This window comes from Nycticebus coucang, chromosome 10 (assembly GCF_027406575.1).
Source record: "Nycticebus coucang isolate mNycCou1 chromosome 10, mNycCou1.pri, whole genome shotgun sequence".
In the NCBI taxonomy this organism is placed as follows: Eukaryota; Metazoa; Chordata; class Mammalia; order Primates; family Lorisidae; genus Nycticebus; species Nycticebus coucang.
The window spans coordinates 23,296,896-23,314,124 of record NC_069789.1 but is presented as its reverse complement, the minus strand read 5'-3'; the positions used below and the strand labels follow the sequence as shown (position 1 = coordinate 23,314,124).

The following is a 17,229-nucleotide window of genomic DNA, read 5'->3' as shown; positions in this document are numbered from 1 at the left end:
TATTTAAAATAAAATTCTGTTCCTTGGAACCAGTGTCACTGATACTTCAACAAAATAGAAATGTAGAAGCATTTTGGTTACATGCTGAAACTAAAAAGCTTCAGATCTAACCCCCAAATATTCTTAAGATATCTACTGAAATAACAAGCCAAAAGTTGGAAATAGATGCCAACCTTTTTTTGATATACATATGTGAAATCTCATAAGTTCTTCTGTAACATAGTATTACTAAAATGTGACTTTTGGATCTGTAATTATATTCCACTAATTTATAGTAGAACCTCCTTATATTGGCCACTTTCTCAAGCTGACCTAATATTTCATACACCAGACAAGCACCACTCATCTGTATCAGTACAGGAGGCCTAGTTTCTTAATCTGACCACCTCTGTATGTTGACCAATGTATTATAGTCCCTTTGGTGGTAAATTTACAAAGGTCCCACTGTAGTTATATAATTATTTTTCCAGATAAATCTCTGAACTTGTCACTTAGGCACCATGGTCATTGTGACTTGGTATGTAACAAGATATAGTCATCAATCCAAAAAAAAAAAAAAAAAAAAAAAGGTAATTCTTCTCAATATAACACATTGTACTTTTAAAAAAAATTAACCAACTATCAAAAGGCATAAAATTCACAACCCACTTACCTGGCTGTGGTGACCTCCTTCCTCCCTACCGGCCACATGCCTGTGCCCCAAATGAGCATCTTTTCTTGCATATGATCTGATTAGGGGTAAAGGTTATTTTAACTCTCAAGGACAAGTTCCTACTCTTGTTCATTACATCTGACCTTCAGGGATAATAAAGCTAAATTTGCCTTTTATCTATTACTTTATTTATTTTTTAATTAGAAACAGAGTCTCGCTTTATCGCCCACGGTAGACTGCCGTGGAGTCACGACTCACAGCAACATACAGCTTTTGGGCTTAGGCAATTCTCTTGCCTCAGCCTCCCGAGTAGCTGGGACTACAGGCGTCCACCACAACGCCCGGCTATTTTTTTGTTGCAGTTTGGCCGGGGACAGGGTTTGAACCTGCCACCCTTGGTATATGGGGCTGGCTCCCTACTCACTGAGCTACAGAAGTCACCCTCTATTACTTTATTTGTAGACTTTTAAATAAAGTTTGCTAACACTGACCTGCGAAAAGGTGTCAAAAATTTCTTTGTCCTAATTTCTAGCCTAGCTACTCTAGCTAGGATATCACAAACATAAAACCCCCAAATGTCAATCTCTTCACAACTGCTTATTTATTCTAATTTTCTTTTTAAAATTAAAAATAGCTTTTTCTCTCATATGAAAAAGAATACAAATCCTCTGAAGAAAATAAAAAAAAATCTAAAATAGTATCAACCAAAAGCAACTATTATCTTACTATGACTATAAGCATATAACTTTTCATAAAATATTTTATACCTATAAAGTAATCCTTAAAACATTTACATACTATATTAACAAAATAAACATCTGATCAGTTTCCACCGAGTTTAAGAAGCAGAATGTACTATTAATGTTCAAAATTCTTTTTTTTTTTTTTTTGCAGTTTTTGGCCAGGGCCAGGTTTGAACCCTCCACCTCCGGTATATGGGGCCGGTGCCCTACTCCTTTGAGGCACAGGCGCCACCCCAGACAAATTCTTTATATAGAATCGCCTTGTTAACATATGCATTCTTCCTGTGTATTTGTATCTTCACCGCTTCTGATGAACAAGGATAATTTGTTTTTTGATAACTGTAAGGAAGCTCTGTATTCATAAATGTGGAAGAGGGTTTTGAGACTACAGGAACAAAAGGCTTCTTATAAATTATTTTTGTGAGTTTGTGCTGCAGAAAATATCAGGTTATTACTAAACCACCAAAAAGAACAGCAGGGGACTCGAGCCTGGGACACAGCAAGGTCCACTCACCTTGAAGCCGTCGAAAGCAAAGGCACGTTCATCGGAGCCAAGCTCCTGATCCGGCTGACAACCCGGCCTGCTCCAGCCAACCCTCATGTCCCCAGCAGTGACCGTCTCAAACTCAAAATACCACCGTCCTGCCTTCACCGCATAGGTCTTCTCAGCACGGAAGATTCGGAACCTCTCTCCGGTGCCACTGCACACTTCGGCTCTGGCAGCTGTGGGATTTAAAGAGATTCTGGTGGTCATTGCAGGGGAAACGGAAAGAGAAGGGAGCATCCCTCTCCGTTTTGCAATTCGGCCTGCAGTGATAATGGAAATGATACCTTTGTGTCTAGTTTCACATTTCACCAAGTCTTTTCTGATCTCTGACCAGCCAGCCTGGCGCTGTGGACGGCACCAGGGCTTGTGCCAGACACACTAGGGTTCACATCTGAGTGACCCTGTCGGGCCTGGTGGTGTTTCCTCCGTGAGCCCCTTTTCACTGGGGAACTATCTTTCTGTAGGTGAAAACCCACATGTAGCGAGGTGGTTTGGTTGTGATGAGGTGGAGAGAAGATAAATATTACAAGAGATCTCTACTTCTAAACTGCTCTTCATGGAAAATAAGTAGACTTAAGGGTGACAGAGAAAAGGGAGGAAGGAGCCAGGTGGTTAGGGGTAAGAGAGGAAGAGAGAGAGGAGAGGGAGACAGAAGATGGTAAAGGAGAATGACTGATAGATAGATAGACAGACACACAGGATGGATGGATGGATGGATGGATGGATGATAGATAGATAGATAGATAGATAGATAGATAGATAGATAGAATACATAGATTGATAGAAAGACAGATAGGTAGATAGATAGGATGGATGGATGGATGGATGGATAGACAGAATAGATAGATAGATACATAGATAGAATAGATAGAAAGATAGTAGATAGTTGGAATAGATAGAAAGATAGATGGATAGATAGATAGATGGAATAGAGAGATAGATGGATAGATAGATAGTATGGATGGATGGATGGATGGATAGATAGATAAATAGAAAGAATAGATAGATGGAATAGATAGAAAGAACAGATAGATACATAGATAGATGGATAGACAGACAGACAGATAGACAGACAGACAGACAGATAGGATGGATGGATGGATGGATAGATAGGTAGATTAGATAGATAATAGCTAGCTAGCTAAATAAGATAAATAGATGATATGTGATCGACATAGATGATAGATATAGACAGATGTTAGATAGATCGATTGATAGATGGATGATAGACAGATAGCTGTTACTAGATAGACACGTTAGATGACAGACAGACATGGACAGATGCTAGGTGATAAACAGATGACAGATAGAGACAGTTGATAGCTACAAATAGATGATGGATAGGTGTAGATAGATGATAGAGAGAGGGACACTAGATGACAGATGATAGATAGACAGGAGACAGGGAACGCTATAAACGGCAGAGAATAGTATCCAATGACAAACGTCCCTCTAGGATGCTCAAGGGACTCACCCATATTATGTAACCATTTTTCCATCTGGGGGAAGAAAAATAAAAGGGTTAAAGTCCAACCTCAGGGCCAGGGGGTAGCAAAGGAGAAGAAAAATATCTACAGGAAATGAGATGCAGGCCAGACTGAGAGACCAGGAAGGCAGAGCCGCAGGTGGAGGGACCTGAGGCCCAGACGACCATGAAAGAAGAGTCCCTGGGGTGGGGCAGGGTCCACTACACTGATACTTTGAAGGAAACAGAAGAGGAAACTTGAGTGACTTCACCAGTCATGCAACTCGTAAGAGGCAGAATTCAGGAGCCACCAAACGCCTCAGCCCCTGTTCTTGCCACTCTGCCCCCAGCCGCTGGCAGGGAGGAGCAGACACTGTTAACAGCTGCACAACAATCAGGGGCTGCAGGGGTGGGCTGTGTGCAGATGCCCGGCCCCGCCCCACTCGTCTGCAATTCATACTAATTCTTCTTTCTTTCACTTGAAGATTTGGGAATGACCTTGTCCATAATAAAAATTTAATAGCTGCTTAACCACTGACTTGGTATGATCAAATTAGAACTGTAAATATAAAAATAATCCAAATAGTTTAAAGGTGTCCGGGGAGCACACAGCGGGGTTGTATGTAACAATTTAAGAGTAGGTTAAAGTAAAGCAGTGAGAAGATCTCAGCTGTAGCATGAGGTGGCTTCCTATTATAGCTTAATTAACGAAATCATCAATAACTGCTTGTTGGTAAGGACGGTGGTGACCACAGAATATATCGTTGAACTGTATCTGCCAGTCAGCCTTTCAAAGCTAGTTTAAGTCTCTGGATACGAGAGACAGACCTCTCTGTGGTGAAGAGGAAATGTTCTCAAGTCTATTACTCAGTAACTAAACATGTTTTGCAAGACAGAATAGTAAACTACCTTTTGAGGGAAAAATACTATAAGATTTTCTGATATTATATTTACAGGTAGTTGCTACGAGTAAGCAACTAGTTCTCAATGCTGCAAGATTTTTTATGAAGTAGAAAAAGTCGGGAGGCACCCGTGGCTCAAGGAGTAGGGCACCAGCCCCATATACCAGAGTTGGCGGATTCAAACCCAGCCCTGGCCAAATTAAAAAAAAAAAAAAGGTAGAAAAAGTCAAATTTGCATTCAGAGTCAATATTTCCTTAATAAACAATTACTGATCCTCAGCTTCCTTAAATCATGGTTGTAACCCTTCCTAAGTGAACCTGAGAGATACCACACTGTGAACTAAAACATTTGGAGATTTTATTTTCAAGAAAGAAAGAAGTTCCCATGCAGTTATGATTATTTTTTTTTTTAATTTTTTTGAGACAGAGTCTCACTGTGTTGCCCTCAGTAGAATGCTGTGGCCTCATAGCTCACAGCAACCTCAAACTCTTGGGCTTAAGTGATTCTCTTGCCTCAGCCTCCCAAGTAGCTAGGATTATAAGCACCCACCACACCACCTGGCTATTTTTTGTTGCAGTTGTCATTGTTGCTTAGCTGGCCTGGGGGAGAGGGGGTGGTTCAAACCCACAAGCCTCAGTGCCATGTGGCCGGTGCCGTAACCACTGTACTACGAGCGCCGAGCCAGTTGTCTTTATTTTTAATTATACAGATATGTGCAAATAAAATCATACAGTTTAGTATGCACAAATAAATTAAACTTTCTAAATAAAAAACAGTCCTGATGTCAGAACTTCACAAATATAAACAGTATGCGCAAGGAATGCAAAGTAATTTTAATATTAGCTTAAATCAAATATTTTGGAAGATAAATGTGATATAAAAATGTAACAAATTTTTCCTAAAAAGCTCCCCCCAAATTCCTCTTGGTATGAAGACATATAACTAATCCCCTCCACCAGTACAGGGAATGAAGAGGAAGGCTGTACTCTACAGACAACGTACAGATTTTTTCAGTCCTGGTGTTCTTTTTCCTGACCCTAATGCTGCACCATTCTTATGGATAACACTCAACCTGAACTTGAAATGAACATGCTGTTCATATTCAAAATCATGCAAGGGACTTCACAGTAATGTAGTTTTTTCCTTCTTTTTTAACTTCTGTGGATCTTCATCCAAATGTCCACGTAATTCATAGCTCATAGTCCATTAAATTACTTTAAAAGGGTAGCTTATAACCAACATTTAAATAAGCAACAGTTCAGCATTCTGTATCTAAAATACTAATGGAAAATGTAAAATCTGGATTCACAGTTTAAAAAATATGTCCATGCAAACTGTAAAAAATTCCTTTTGCATGCTCTGTGCCCTGCTCTCCAAATGCTACATTTAACAGATATATACCACTAGAGGGCAGTAAAGATCTAATTATGTATTAAAATCTGCACTAAACTATAATATCTAGAATCCTTTAGGTCATTGGTCCCTGACCTTTGTGGCACCAGGGACAGGTTTTGTGGAAGACATTTTTTCCTATGGAGGGAGGCGAAGGGAGGATTAAGGGAGGGGACAGGCGATCTGGAGCTCAGGTGCTGATGCTGTGTGGCCTGGTTCTCTAACAAGCCACGAACCCCAGTACTGGTCAGTGGCCTAGGGGTTGGGAACACCAACTTATGTCTAATTATACAATACTTTAAAGAATTGTTAGTATTAACCAGCCATCCTTTCAACTTTCTAGTACTATTTTGGATAAAGCAATTCAAACCTTGCTAAAACTTTATAATGAAAAGAATAAATTCCATTTTCAAATGTTTTAAAATATTATTAAGAACAATACTCCACTATTAACAGCTCAATACTGAGTTCACATTAAACCTGGAATCTGTAAGCATTCTGCTCAATAAACAGAAAATAAATTAAAACCAATTAATTACAGAGTTTGATTCAATTTTATCAAACTTTTCATGCTCTTAACTTTTAAAAATGTCAGCAAAAGCAATAGAAAACCAATTATAAGTTAATCTTATCTTAAAGATCACCAGATTGATTTTTTTTTCATATACAATACAATCTCTCACAATTATCTTTTTCCATTCCCACCATCCTTGTTCAGAAAAACACAATTTTCCCAAAGCCTCCCCCTGGTCTCTCTATCTCTAAGCACTTCCCCTCTCTAATCTGTCCCTTCCCACCATTGCCATAGTTACACTGCTATTGTATACTGTGATCACACATTAAGCTCTTGCCTTAAAACTTCCTGGGACTGGTACTCCTTGTACAAATTTATCCTTATTTCTTTAGCTGAGTTTTAAAGATACTCCATATTTTTTCCTAATCCTTCTACCTTCATCCACTACTGTTCTATCCCCACTTATACCCTATATTTTCGCCTGATTAAACTATTTTTTTTAACAGAAATAATTTTATTTTATTTTATTTTTTGCAGTTTGGCGGGGGCCAGGTTTGAACCCACCACCTCTAGCCTATGGGGCCAGGGCCCTACTCTTTGAGCCATAGGCGCCGCCCCTGATTAAACTATTAACCATTCCTCAACTCTTCCTCTGCTTTATCAGATCAGCTGTATCTTCCCTCCCATGAGAATGTCCTTTCTGACATTAATCTCTATGTGTTGAAATTCTGACCTCTTCAACATCTAATCTCAGAAGACATTTTCTCCCTGTATTGATTCCTCACCTTGGAAAATTAATCTTTCTAATATGTGTTCCCTATAGATCAATCACATCCCTACTGTGATAGGGATGTGTGAAGCAGGCATGCTGTTGGATTCCAGGTCACAGTGATGAACAATAAAATGACCTCAGCCTCTACTGTGGAATGTACAACTCTATTTTCACTGTCCATTGCTCGTGCAACTTCAGTAAAATTGAACCTTGTCAAACAACATTCAGTTGCTCCATCTCTCAATTCTCAACATTCAGACACTATGCCATTTTGTGATAATCATTTTTTCCTCCCTATTTTCTCATTTCCCTATAAAAATAGTCACTGTTCAAACATTCAATTCCGTCTTTCTTCCCTTCTTCACTTACGCAGCTTTCCAAACCTTGTCATAGTTCCCTTTCCCCTACTTGCTCTGTTGACCCCAATTCCTGTTCAACTTCACCATCTTCATTCTCAACATCTACGCCTACTGTGCGGAGGTTGCTGGTGAACAGACATAATCTCCAGCCTCAACTGGATCATCAATGTTTCTCTGCAATCTTTTTATCTGTTTGTAGTCTGCTCTCTGTTCCTTCTCATAAAACAGCAATTTCTAATCTTTATTGTTAAATGACATCAGCAGGAATGGCAGAGGAAAGACCTCAAAAATCCTCTTCTCCATAAAATCAATGAGAACACTGGTAAAAATGTCCACATCAAACTTTTCATGGCTCTGGAAATTAACTAACTGTTGGAGACAATGCAAAGGGTGATTTGTTAATAACAATGTCCAAATGTTTGTAAGAACAGCGAACCTAGTGGGGTTTTAATTTCCTTCTGTCCCATCCCACCCCCCAGTTACCCAGTATATTGAAAACCAATAGCCCCTTAATCACAGTTCAAACAAACCACCTAAAGACTCTGGAGCAGGCAGAACAGGACTGGAGCTCCTCCAGAGCCCAGTTCCCAGATAACTGTCATTATTTTACCTTTCTGGTACTTCTTTGGTAAATCCCATTTGCAAGACTCATCTTTACCCACTTGACTTGAGAGCCTGCCCTGTGCACACAGGGACAAGCTATGGTCTTTTTTCCAGGGACACTGGTCTTTTTCCCAGGGACATTTGTTGAAAATCAATCATCAGAAGTAGTTTTTTTACTTTTTTTAACACTGTAGCTTTTTAAAGTAGCAGTAATAGTTGAGGCAAACCACAGCTGGCCAAAAAATTTAAAAGGAAACCTGAGGAATGAGGTGTCCATACCAGGCTGTGAAAATCTCTCAACATGTTCCTAAGGTTAAAAAAACAGTGAAGGAGCTCAACACAACTTTGAGCTCAGGAAACAATCAATGAACTTGAAGGTAAATTCATTGAGATTATCAAGCATGAAAAACATAGAAAAGGGAATGGAAAAAAATAGCAGCACTTCAGAGGCCTGTGAGATGTGACTGTCCAGACCAGCACACACAGGATGAAGGCCACAGAATGGGAGGAGAGAGAGAAAAAGAGAGAAACAGTGTTTGAGGGAATAATGGCCAGCTGCTTTCCAAATGGGATGAAAAATAACCATTTACGTACTCAAATAGTGCATTAAACTTCCAGAAGGATGAACTCAAAGAATTTAAAACTAGACACATCCTAATCAAACTGTTCAAAGAGAATATTCTGAAAACAGCGAGATGCGTCATGTGGAGGGATCCTCAAATGCGTATGGCGTGTGCTAAGATACCTGGGGGCCTGAGGGCGGCAGGATGGCGCGTGTGGAGACTAGAGGAAAATCAACAGCCAGTTCTCCACCCAGCAAATCCTTACTGCCCTCTTCAAGGCTTCTAGTCCAGGCCAAGCCTCTCTGACTCCCTCTTATTTATTTTTTTGTCACCCTGGGTAGAGTGTCATAGCTCACACACACGTGTGTGTGTATATATATAATTATATATTATATTGTATATATACGTATATGTATATCATATACGATTGAGTTCAAGGAGGAAGCTTCAGTGCTTGCTACAATTACTCCTGTCTTATTTTGTATAATATACATAATATGTATTATAATTATAATTATATTATAATAGTATATAATATATATTTCCAAACATATTGCATATATTATATATCATTATAATATAATATATATTATATAATTATATATACAATATATTTTATAATTTTTAAATATATAAATATATAATTATATTTCCAATATTATATTATAATATTATAATTATTTTATTAGTTATATTATTATATTTATTATAATTACTATATTATAATAAATATTATATTATAATATTATTGGAAATATAATTATATATTTATATGTTTAAAACTTATAAAATATATTGTATATTTAAATATAAATAATACATAATTCTAATATAATTATAATATATACATAATTATAAATAATATATCATGTAATTAATGTATATTATATTATTAATATATAATATATTATATATAATTCTAATTATATATTATATTATCTATTTATATATATATATATACACACACACACACACACACACATAGAATAAGACAGAAGTAATTGTAGTAAGCCCTGAAGCTTCCTCCTTGAACTCCATTGTAGATTGTTTATGCTGGGGGAAGTCGGCTGCCATATAAAGGCATTCAAGTAGTTCTCGGAAGGGGTCTGCGTGGCAAGGCTATGCCCATCCACCTATGGAGCCAACAGCCAGGGAGGAACTGAGTCCTTTAGCCAACAGTCATGCAAGTGAGCTGCCTTAGTAACAAATCCTCCAGCTCTAGGGAAATCCCCAGATCACTGAAGCCCTGGTGACCTTGACAGAAACCTTCAGAACCACCTAAGTAAAGTATTCTCAAATGGAGAAACTCAATGGAGTTTGAGAATAGACACTGTAAGATAACAAATGTCTGCTGTTTTCAGCCAGTAAGGTCTGGGGGATAATTTGTTACACAGTAATAGAAAATAGTAATATGCCTCCTCTGTGAAGCTTCCCCTCACATCACCAAACTGAGTTAAATCCTCTGTGCTGTGACACGCAGGCTTAACCCTGCGTCAGACTCTAGAACGGGCAGTTTAGACTCTTCCCTGGCCACCCTGAAAGCTACTGGTGTGAAAAAAAGTAAGTCTTGTTCATCCTTTAATCTCCAGAACTAGGCACAGCAGATGTCCAATATCTGTATATTAAAATAAAATAGGAAGGAAGAAAATCTCAAGTATGGAAGTAAAATGAAATCTAAGAAAAGTTTTATAAATGTGGCTCAGTGCCTGTAGCACAATGTTTATGGCGCCAGCCACATACACCGAGGGTAGCCAGTTTGAACCTGGCCCCGGGCCAGCTACACAATAATGACAACTACAACAAGAAATAGCCAGGCATTGTGGTGGGCGCCTGTAGTTCCAGCTACTTGGGAGGCTGAGGCAAGAGAATCGCTTAAGCCCAAGAGTTGGAGGTTGCTGTGAGGCCATGGCACTCTACCAAGGGTGACATAGTGAGACTCTGTCTCAAAAAAAAAAAAAAAAAAAAAAAGATTTTATAAATGTAAGTACCTTTTCTTCTTAAAATTCACATAATTCAGAAAAAAGTAGGTACCCATAACATTGCAACACATTATCCAGAAGGGTTTTAGGGAGATGAAATTCTATAATGGTTATAAATAGTATAAAATACTGTATGTCATCAGAACAACATCTTACTTATCCAGCAACACCTTGGAATAAAGTTCTCCCTAAGTGAACATATCCAATGTAACTGAATATAGTTTATGCTCTTAAGTGACATCTTTAAAATAAAACTATCATTGATTGTTTTTTGTTTGTGGGGCTATGAAGCCAGGATCTCCTAACATCACAAATAAAGACTGATATTCTCCACAATCACTCAATAGTCTTAAGCAGGGGTTTTCAACCTTCCTAATGCCACAACCCTTTAATATAGTTCCTCATGTTGTGGTGACCCCCAACCATAAAATTATTTTCGTTGCTACTTCATAACTATAATTTTGCTACTGTTATGAATGGTAATGTAAATATCTGATAGGCAGGATGTATTTTCATTGTTACAAAGGGGTGGCAACCCACAGGTTGAGAACAGCTGGTCTTAAGGTTTCCTAAGGAAAACACAGTCACATATAATCATGATAGTTAACATGTAACAATCCATGATGGGAGATACGGGTAAGTATATAAATGTCAAAAATTTAACCAAAAGTACATTTCAGATCAATTAATTCTTTTCAGATAAACCAAGTTGGGGGAGGCAGGGGAAATCAACTAACTCCTTGAAAAAAAATTATAAAATCAATTAAACTCTGAGAAGACGGTCAAGAGAGAAAACAACTATCAGTATTATAAATGCAAAAAGGGATGTCCCTGTAGATTGCACGGATATTAAAAAGATAACCAGTGGTCACTAGAACAACTCTATCCCGATGTATATGGCAACTTAAGTGAATTGCTTTATTGAAAAACATAATTTACCCAAACCGACACAATAAAGAGAAAATTTAAATGGCTCAAAGTGATTCGTAACCAAATACCTTTCCTAAAGGATGAAATTCCTAGCCCAGATTGCTACAGTGATAAATCTTATCAAACACTTACAAAGCAATTCAAAATTAATACAAATTCTTTCAGAAAAGGGAGAGAACGGACCAATATTTTAGTTGTATTGTGAGGCCAGCTTTACCCTGACATCAAAATCTGACAAATTTTTTCCATTACTTTTCTTTTTTGCCTTTTAACAGGTGATGGATGGCCTGACTATATATTAGGTGGGAATTAGGTGGGAATTATTCTAGGGACTAATTCCAAACAGATTTTTTAAAGTTATAACAGAGTTTTCAAAAATATTAAAATGTTTTCTATGCTAAATAATGACAATGCTTTGGAACCTGGAGAGAAATTCTTTTTGTAATACAGAGAGTCAGTGTATACAATCCCTTGCCTACTGTGGGCTGCTGCTATTCTTGGTTAATTGGCAGCTATAGTGTAATTAAAAAGCAATTCGTATTGTAGCTGCTTTCTCTTTATTGTGTCAGCTAAGACTGAAGTTGTTTGATTTTCTTCACTTTGATTTTTGTTATATCTGATGAGGATGAGGGTGTAGACGAGCAGGCGACCCTGTTTGCATTTGTAAGGTCAAGTTCTAAGGTGTAGAAAGTGACACCCGCACACTATTCCCACTAGGAAGAGCCCTTTGACCTTCTTCAACTGAGTTTTTCTCTCCAGTGAGCATGTTGTTGTTAATCTATAAGCTTCAGGTTAGTAGTAAGTACATGTGATGTCCGTCTTTCCATTCTTGTGATACTTTACTTAGGGGAGTGACCTTCAGATCTATCCAAGTTGTAACAAAAGATACAGAATCTCTTCTTAGGTCTGAATAGTATTCCACGGTGTCCATATACCACATTTATTAAGCCATTCATGTACTGAAGTGTACACAGGTTGTTTCTGCATCTTTGCAATTGTAAATTGGGCTGCTACAAACTTTAATTTTCAGATGTGTTTTCTTTAACACAGATTTATAGTTTTCCTTTTTTCTTTTATTTAGATTTCTTTTAGGTATTTCCTGTCAATTTTATGGGTCTCCATTCTTGTTGTTGTAGGTGTCACTGTTGAAATCAATGAAGCACAGCCTTTCACAGGGTTGATGTGAACCAACCCCACACATTTCTCTGTGATCTCCTACCTTAATGACTCTCCATACAGTGTCATTAGGCTATTTTTTAAAATTTAAAATATATTCCTCATAAACATAGATGTGAAAAACATAAGCAAAATATTAGGAAATAGAATGCAGCTATACATAAAAAAGGATATACATTGGGCCTAAGCAAAGGTAAACTTGATTTTCCATTTGAAAATCAATGCCTTTCGGGCGGCGCCTGTGGCTCAGTGAGTAGGGCGCCAGACCCATATACCGAGAGTGGTGGGTTCAAACCCAGCTCTGGCCAAACTGCAACAAAAAAATAGCCAGGTGTTGTGGGCCTGTAGTCCCAGCTCCTTGGGAGGCTGAGGCAAGAGAATTGCCTAACCCTAAGAGCTGGAGGTTGCTGTCAGCTATGATGCCACAGCACTCTACCAAGGGCGACAAAGTGAGACTGTCTCTTAACAAAAAAGAAAAATCTATGCCTTTCATGCTATCAACAGAATAGAGAAAAATATATAATCTTTTCAACAAATGGCAAAAAAAAAAAAAAAAGTACTTGACAAAATTCAACACCTGATTCATGATAAAAACTCCCAACAAACTAGGAATGGAAGGGAATTTCTTCAAGGTGTTAAAAGACATCTATGAAAAGCTATGGCAGGGAGCAACCTGAATAATAAAATAGTAAAACTTTCCCCCTCAGGATAACCTCTCTCATCACTTGTATTCAACAGTGGTCTGAATTCTTTACTAGTTCACTATAGCAAGAAGCTATAAAGTCTTGACACTTGTAAAAGGAAAAGTAAGAATGTTATTTTTTGTAGTGCCTAAGAGCCTGAGTGCCTCAAGTGCTTTCCTTAAAGTAAAATATCACATCAATTAATTAAACACTGCCTATGTGTGAGTATAAATGATGAGGACGAGATTTTGGAAAACACTAGCTGCCATTAGAGGTTTATATCCGTAACCAAGTAAAACCAGCTCTTTGGGGAGGTTGGTGGGGTGGGGAAGAGGCCAATGACATACTCGGAGAGACAAGTGCTCGACTCAGACCCTTCAGGAAGGTAAACTCACTCCCTGCACCTGCAGATCACTGGGTACTGAGCCACCCCCACTGGGAGACGGGTCTCATCCCGCATATGTCCTTCTGGGAAAAAATCCACCGGCCTAAACCATGCACGTAGACTGGAAGGCTCCATCTGGTGCTCCCATTTACTCATTTATTTGGCTTTAAAGAATAACAACATGGTTTTGCAACCAAAAGGGAGCAAAGTAAAACCAAAAATACCATGGTCCTGGTCTGGTGCTTCCAGGTGGTAGCCGTACCCCAGCAGCGTGCGCACGGCCTCCCGGAGGCTGTCCTTGTTCGATTTCTTGGTTCGGTCATCCAGGAGAGTGTAGGGAACTAGGCGAGGGTTTCTCCTGTTCTTTACATCCTACGGGGAAAAAAATAAGTATGAATAAGTGTGCCCACATCAAAGCAGCACTAAGGGATTTTAAAAATAAGGTGGCTAGTAATCGGTGGGACACACCTACGTGCATCTTACAAGGGTACATGTGAAAATTACTAAATGTAGAATATAAATGTCTTAACACAGTAACTAAGAAAATGCCAGGAAGGCTATGTTAACCAGTTTGATGAAAATATTCCAAATTGTATATAAAACCAGCACATTGTACCCCATGATTGCATTAATGTCCACAGCTATGATTTAATAAAAATAAGTAAGGCGGCAACTCCACATACATCACAATTTAAAGCTTGTGAGGTAAAACCCACCCCTTCCACATTCCCTTTGTTTTCCAAGGCTACAAGTTACTGAAAGGCTACCAGTATAAAAGATTCAATCAAATAAATAAATGTATGAATTTATTTATTATTTTTATTTTTTTGCAGTTTTTGGCCAGGGCCAGGTTTGAACCCGCCACCTCCAGTATATGGGGCCGGCGCCCTACTCCTTTGAGCCACAAAGTGGGCCTTTTCTATGAGAATGGAAAAAAAAATGACAACAATAACAAAAGACAGCTTTTGATGATCTCTAGTCCATCTGCTGTGGTCACAAGGCAAAGGGCTAACCTAGAAAACAAATAATTCCCTAAAGCAGCTCACTGGCAAGTTTTTATTTTTTATTTTTTTGTTCTAAGAATAACCAAATTAGTACTGGTCACTCTTCAGTGATTTTGAGTCATGAGGCTGCTTTCCTTTCTTCAGAAGAAACCCCATGTGTTACAAACTGCCACTCTGTGTCACTCAAATAGGTTGAAAACTGTGCATTAGGTGGACTCCATCAACCAGCGAAACCAGACAGCACCAGGGGTCCTGAAATGATGACACAGCTCACAACCTATCTATTATAAAAGAGGGCCCACACTTAAAGTGTGCTGACAAAGAGAACAGGCTATCTTAACCATCCTGGCAAGAGGACGCCTCGTTTTAGAGTAAGTACAAAAATTTCATGGGAGGGTGGCGATCCTGTGTAGGGTACCGCCACTTAGCAAATTACTTCTTCCCAGTCATTCACTGAGACTCTGTGGCAGTGTCTGCCAGAATTTCCGTATTTCAAGAAGCATAATTAAGTTGTAATTTATGTTAATATAAAAAGGAATTGGGGGGGGCTATGAATTTTCCCACATTTTCTAAGGGAACATTCTGAAGGGAAGGGGGAAAAAAGGTATGGAGGTAGCCAGCAGTTTTGATAAAACAAAGAAGGAATATTATTTTCTCTCTTCTTTCTTCTCCGTTTCTGGCAAATTTGTCCTGAACTCTGAATACCTGAATGCCTACTAACACCTTGTATTAAAATTAGCTGACCAATAACTGGGTGGTGAAACCCGATCTGACTGATGCAAGGTTGTCTGAGGTCTTTACTGACCCCTCTTGGTATTATAATGCCTTCGTTACGCTGAGTGAATAATCACTTAAAGTTTGCTGCTCTGCTGAGGTTGTTTTTTAAAATGTAATATATTCCCATATTACCCAAATTTTTTGAATTTTGAAATTCATCTGGCCCCAGGAGTTGTGGATAAGGAATTATGGACCAGTTTTATTATTATTTTGTCCCAATTTTCTTATATTTCAAAAGTTTCTTCTAAACTACCATCTCAGAGACATGCCACAAAAATCCTGAATCACCAGTGTAGTTACTCTCTGTGGACCCACTATGTGTCTTTCACGATCACATCCTGAGCTAAGTACATCTAAGTTCTTGTGTCTAGTATTGAACAGGTGCTTTAGTGCAAATGCACAGGTTCATTAGGATATCTACATGATACAGGTTTTAAAACAGTCATTATTGAATCCCTTCTGTTACAAATCATGCAAATTGCCATTTCAGTCAGTCTCAGGCCACAGTTATGAAGCTGGGTTTCCATGTACCTGCTGGATGCCGTATGTCCAGCCCTGTCGGATTCGATCCCGGGCCCACACGTTGTGGGCATTTTCTGCTAATTTGTCCACCATTGCTTCTTGAGATGGAGTGAGTTTTATAAAGCTCAGGTCCATCGGGGCAGGCTTGTATCCACTTGTCAGCTGGTAACTACAAAGCAAAGACAAAGAAGTATGTACAGCTTTGGGTCTTTTCATAAAAATCTCTAAAGCTGATCTACTATTTGATCCTGCAATTCCATTACTAGGTATCTACCCAGGTGAACAAAAATCATTTCATAACAAAGATATTTACACCAGAATGCTTACTGCAGCCCAATTCATAATTTCCAAGTCGTGGAAGAAGCCTAAATGCCCCCAAATTCTGATGAATGTTTGTCACTGGTATGCATCAACCTATGAATGGATAAACAAATTATAGCATATGTACACTATGGAATACTATGCAGCCATAAAAAAGATGAAGACTTTGTCTTTTATGTTTACCTGGATGGAGCTGGAACATATTCCTCTTAATAAAGTATCTCAAGAATGGGGGGGGGAGGTATCCAATTTACTCAATATTATTATGAAACCAATATATAATCAATTACATATTCATATGAATGATAAAACACAAATATAGTCCAGAAAGGAGGGAAGAGACTGGTAGAGGGAGGGGGAAGGGCATTTGATGGGATCTTGCCCAAGGTGCACAAGGCAAGGGTACATATCAAAATAACTAAGAGTAAATTATAAATGTCATACCACAAAAAATAAGTCAAGTGATGGTTATGTGAATCAGTTTGATTTAAGCATTCCACATTGTATATCAAATCATCACAGTATGCCCCATAAATGTATACCGTTAGGATTTAATAAAAAAAAATCCTATCATGGTCATTTTATGGCCTCATCTAATTCTAGTTGTTCCATAAACTACACTGGTAACTGTGGCTAAAGTACAAGTCAGCAAGCCTGGATCCCATTCACTTCAGCCAGTAACCGATAAGGAAGACAAGCCACACAATCTTTATGTTTCCATTTTTATACTGATAAAACAGCAATGAGACAACCTATCTAACCCTCAAAGATGAGAAGAAACCTATCATTGTTTGCCTTGTTGCATTCAGTTGAGGCTTTTGTGCAGTCTAAATCAAAATACTGGTTGACTATTAAAAAATTTGATGCATTTCTCATCCTGTTAAGTCCTGATTTCTCTTCAACTTTAAAAAATGTGATATCAATGCAATATTTATTTCC

General features: G+C 38.3%; 1 protein-coding gene across 3 annotated transcripts in view; it reads right to left on the bottom strand.

Moving 5' to 3' along the window:
* RYR2 (ryanodine receptor 2) overlaps window positions 1–17,229 on the bottom strand; it is an 830,565-nt gene that overhangs the window by 282,500 nt on the left and 530,836 nt on the right. For all 3 annotated transcript variants that reach the window (XM_053605591.1, XM_053605592.1, XM_053605593.1), the window contains exons 24-26: window positions 15,979–16,138; window positions 13,891–14,038; window positions 1,910–2,118 (exon numbers count right to left, since the gene is read on the bottom strand). In XM_053605591.1, the coding sequence (XP_053461566.1) occupies window positions 1,910–2,118; window positions 13,891–14,038; window positions 15,979–16,138 (517 nt within the window). The remainder of the gene's footprint in view (window positions 1–1,909; window positions 2,119–13,890; window positions 14,039–15,978; window positions 16,139–17,229) is intronic.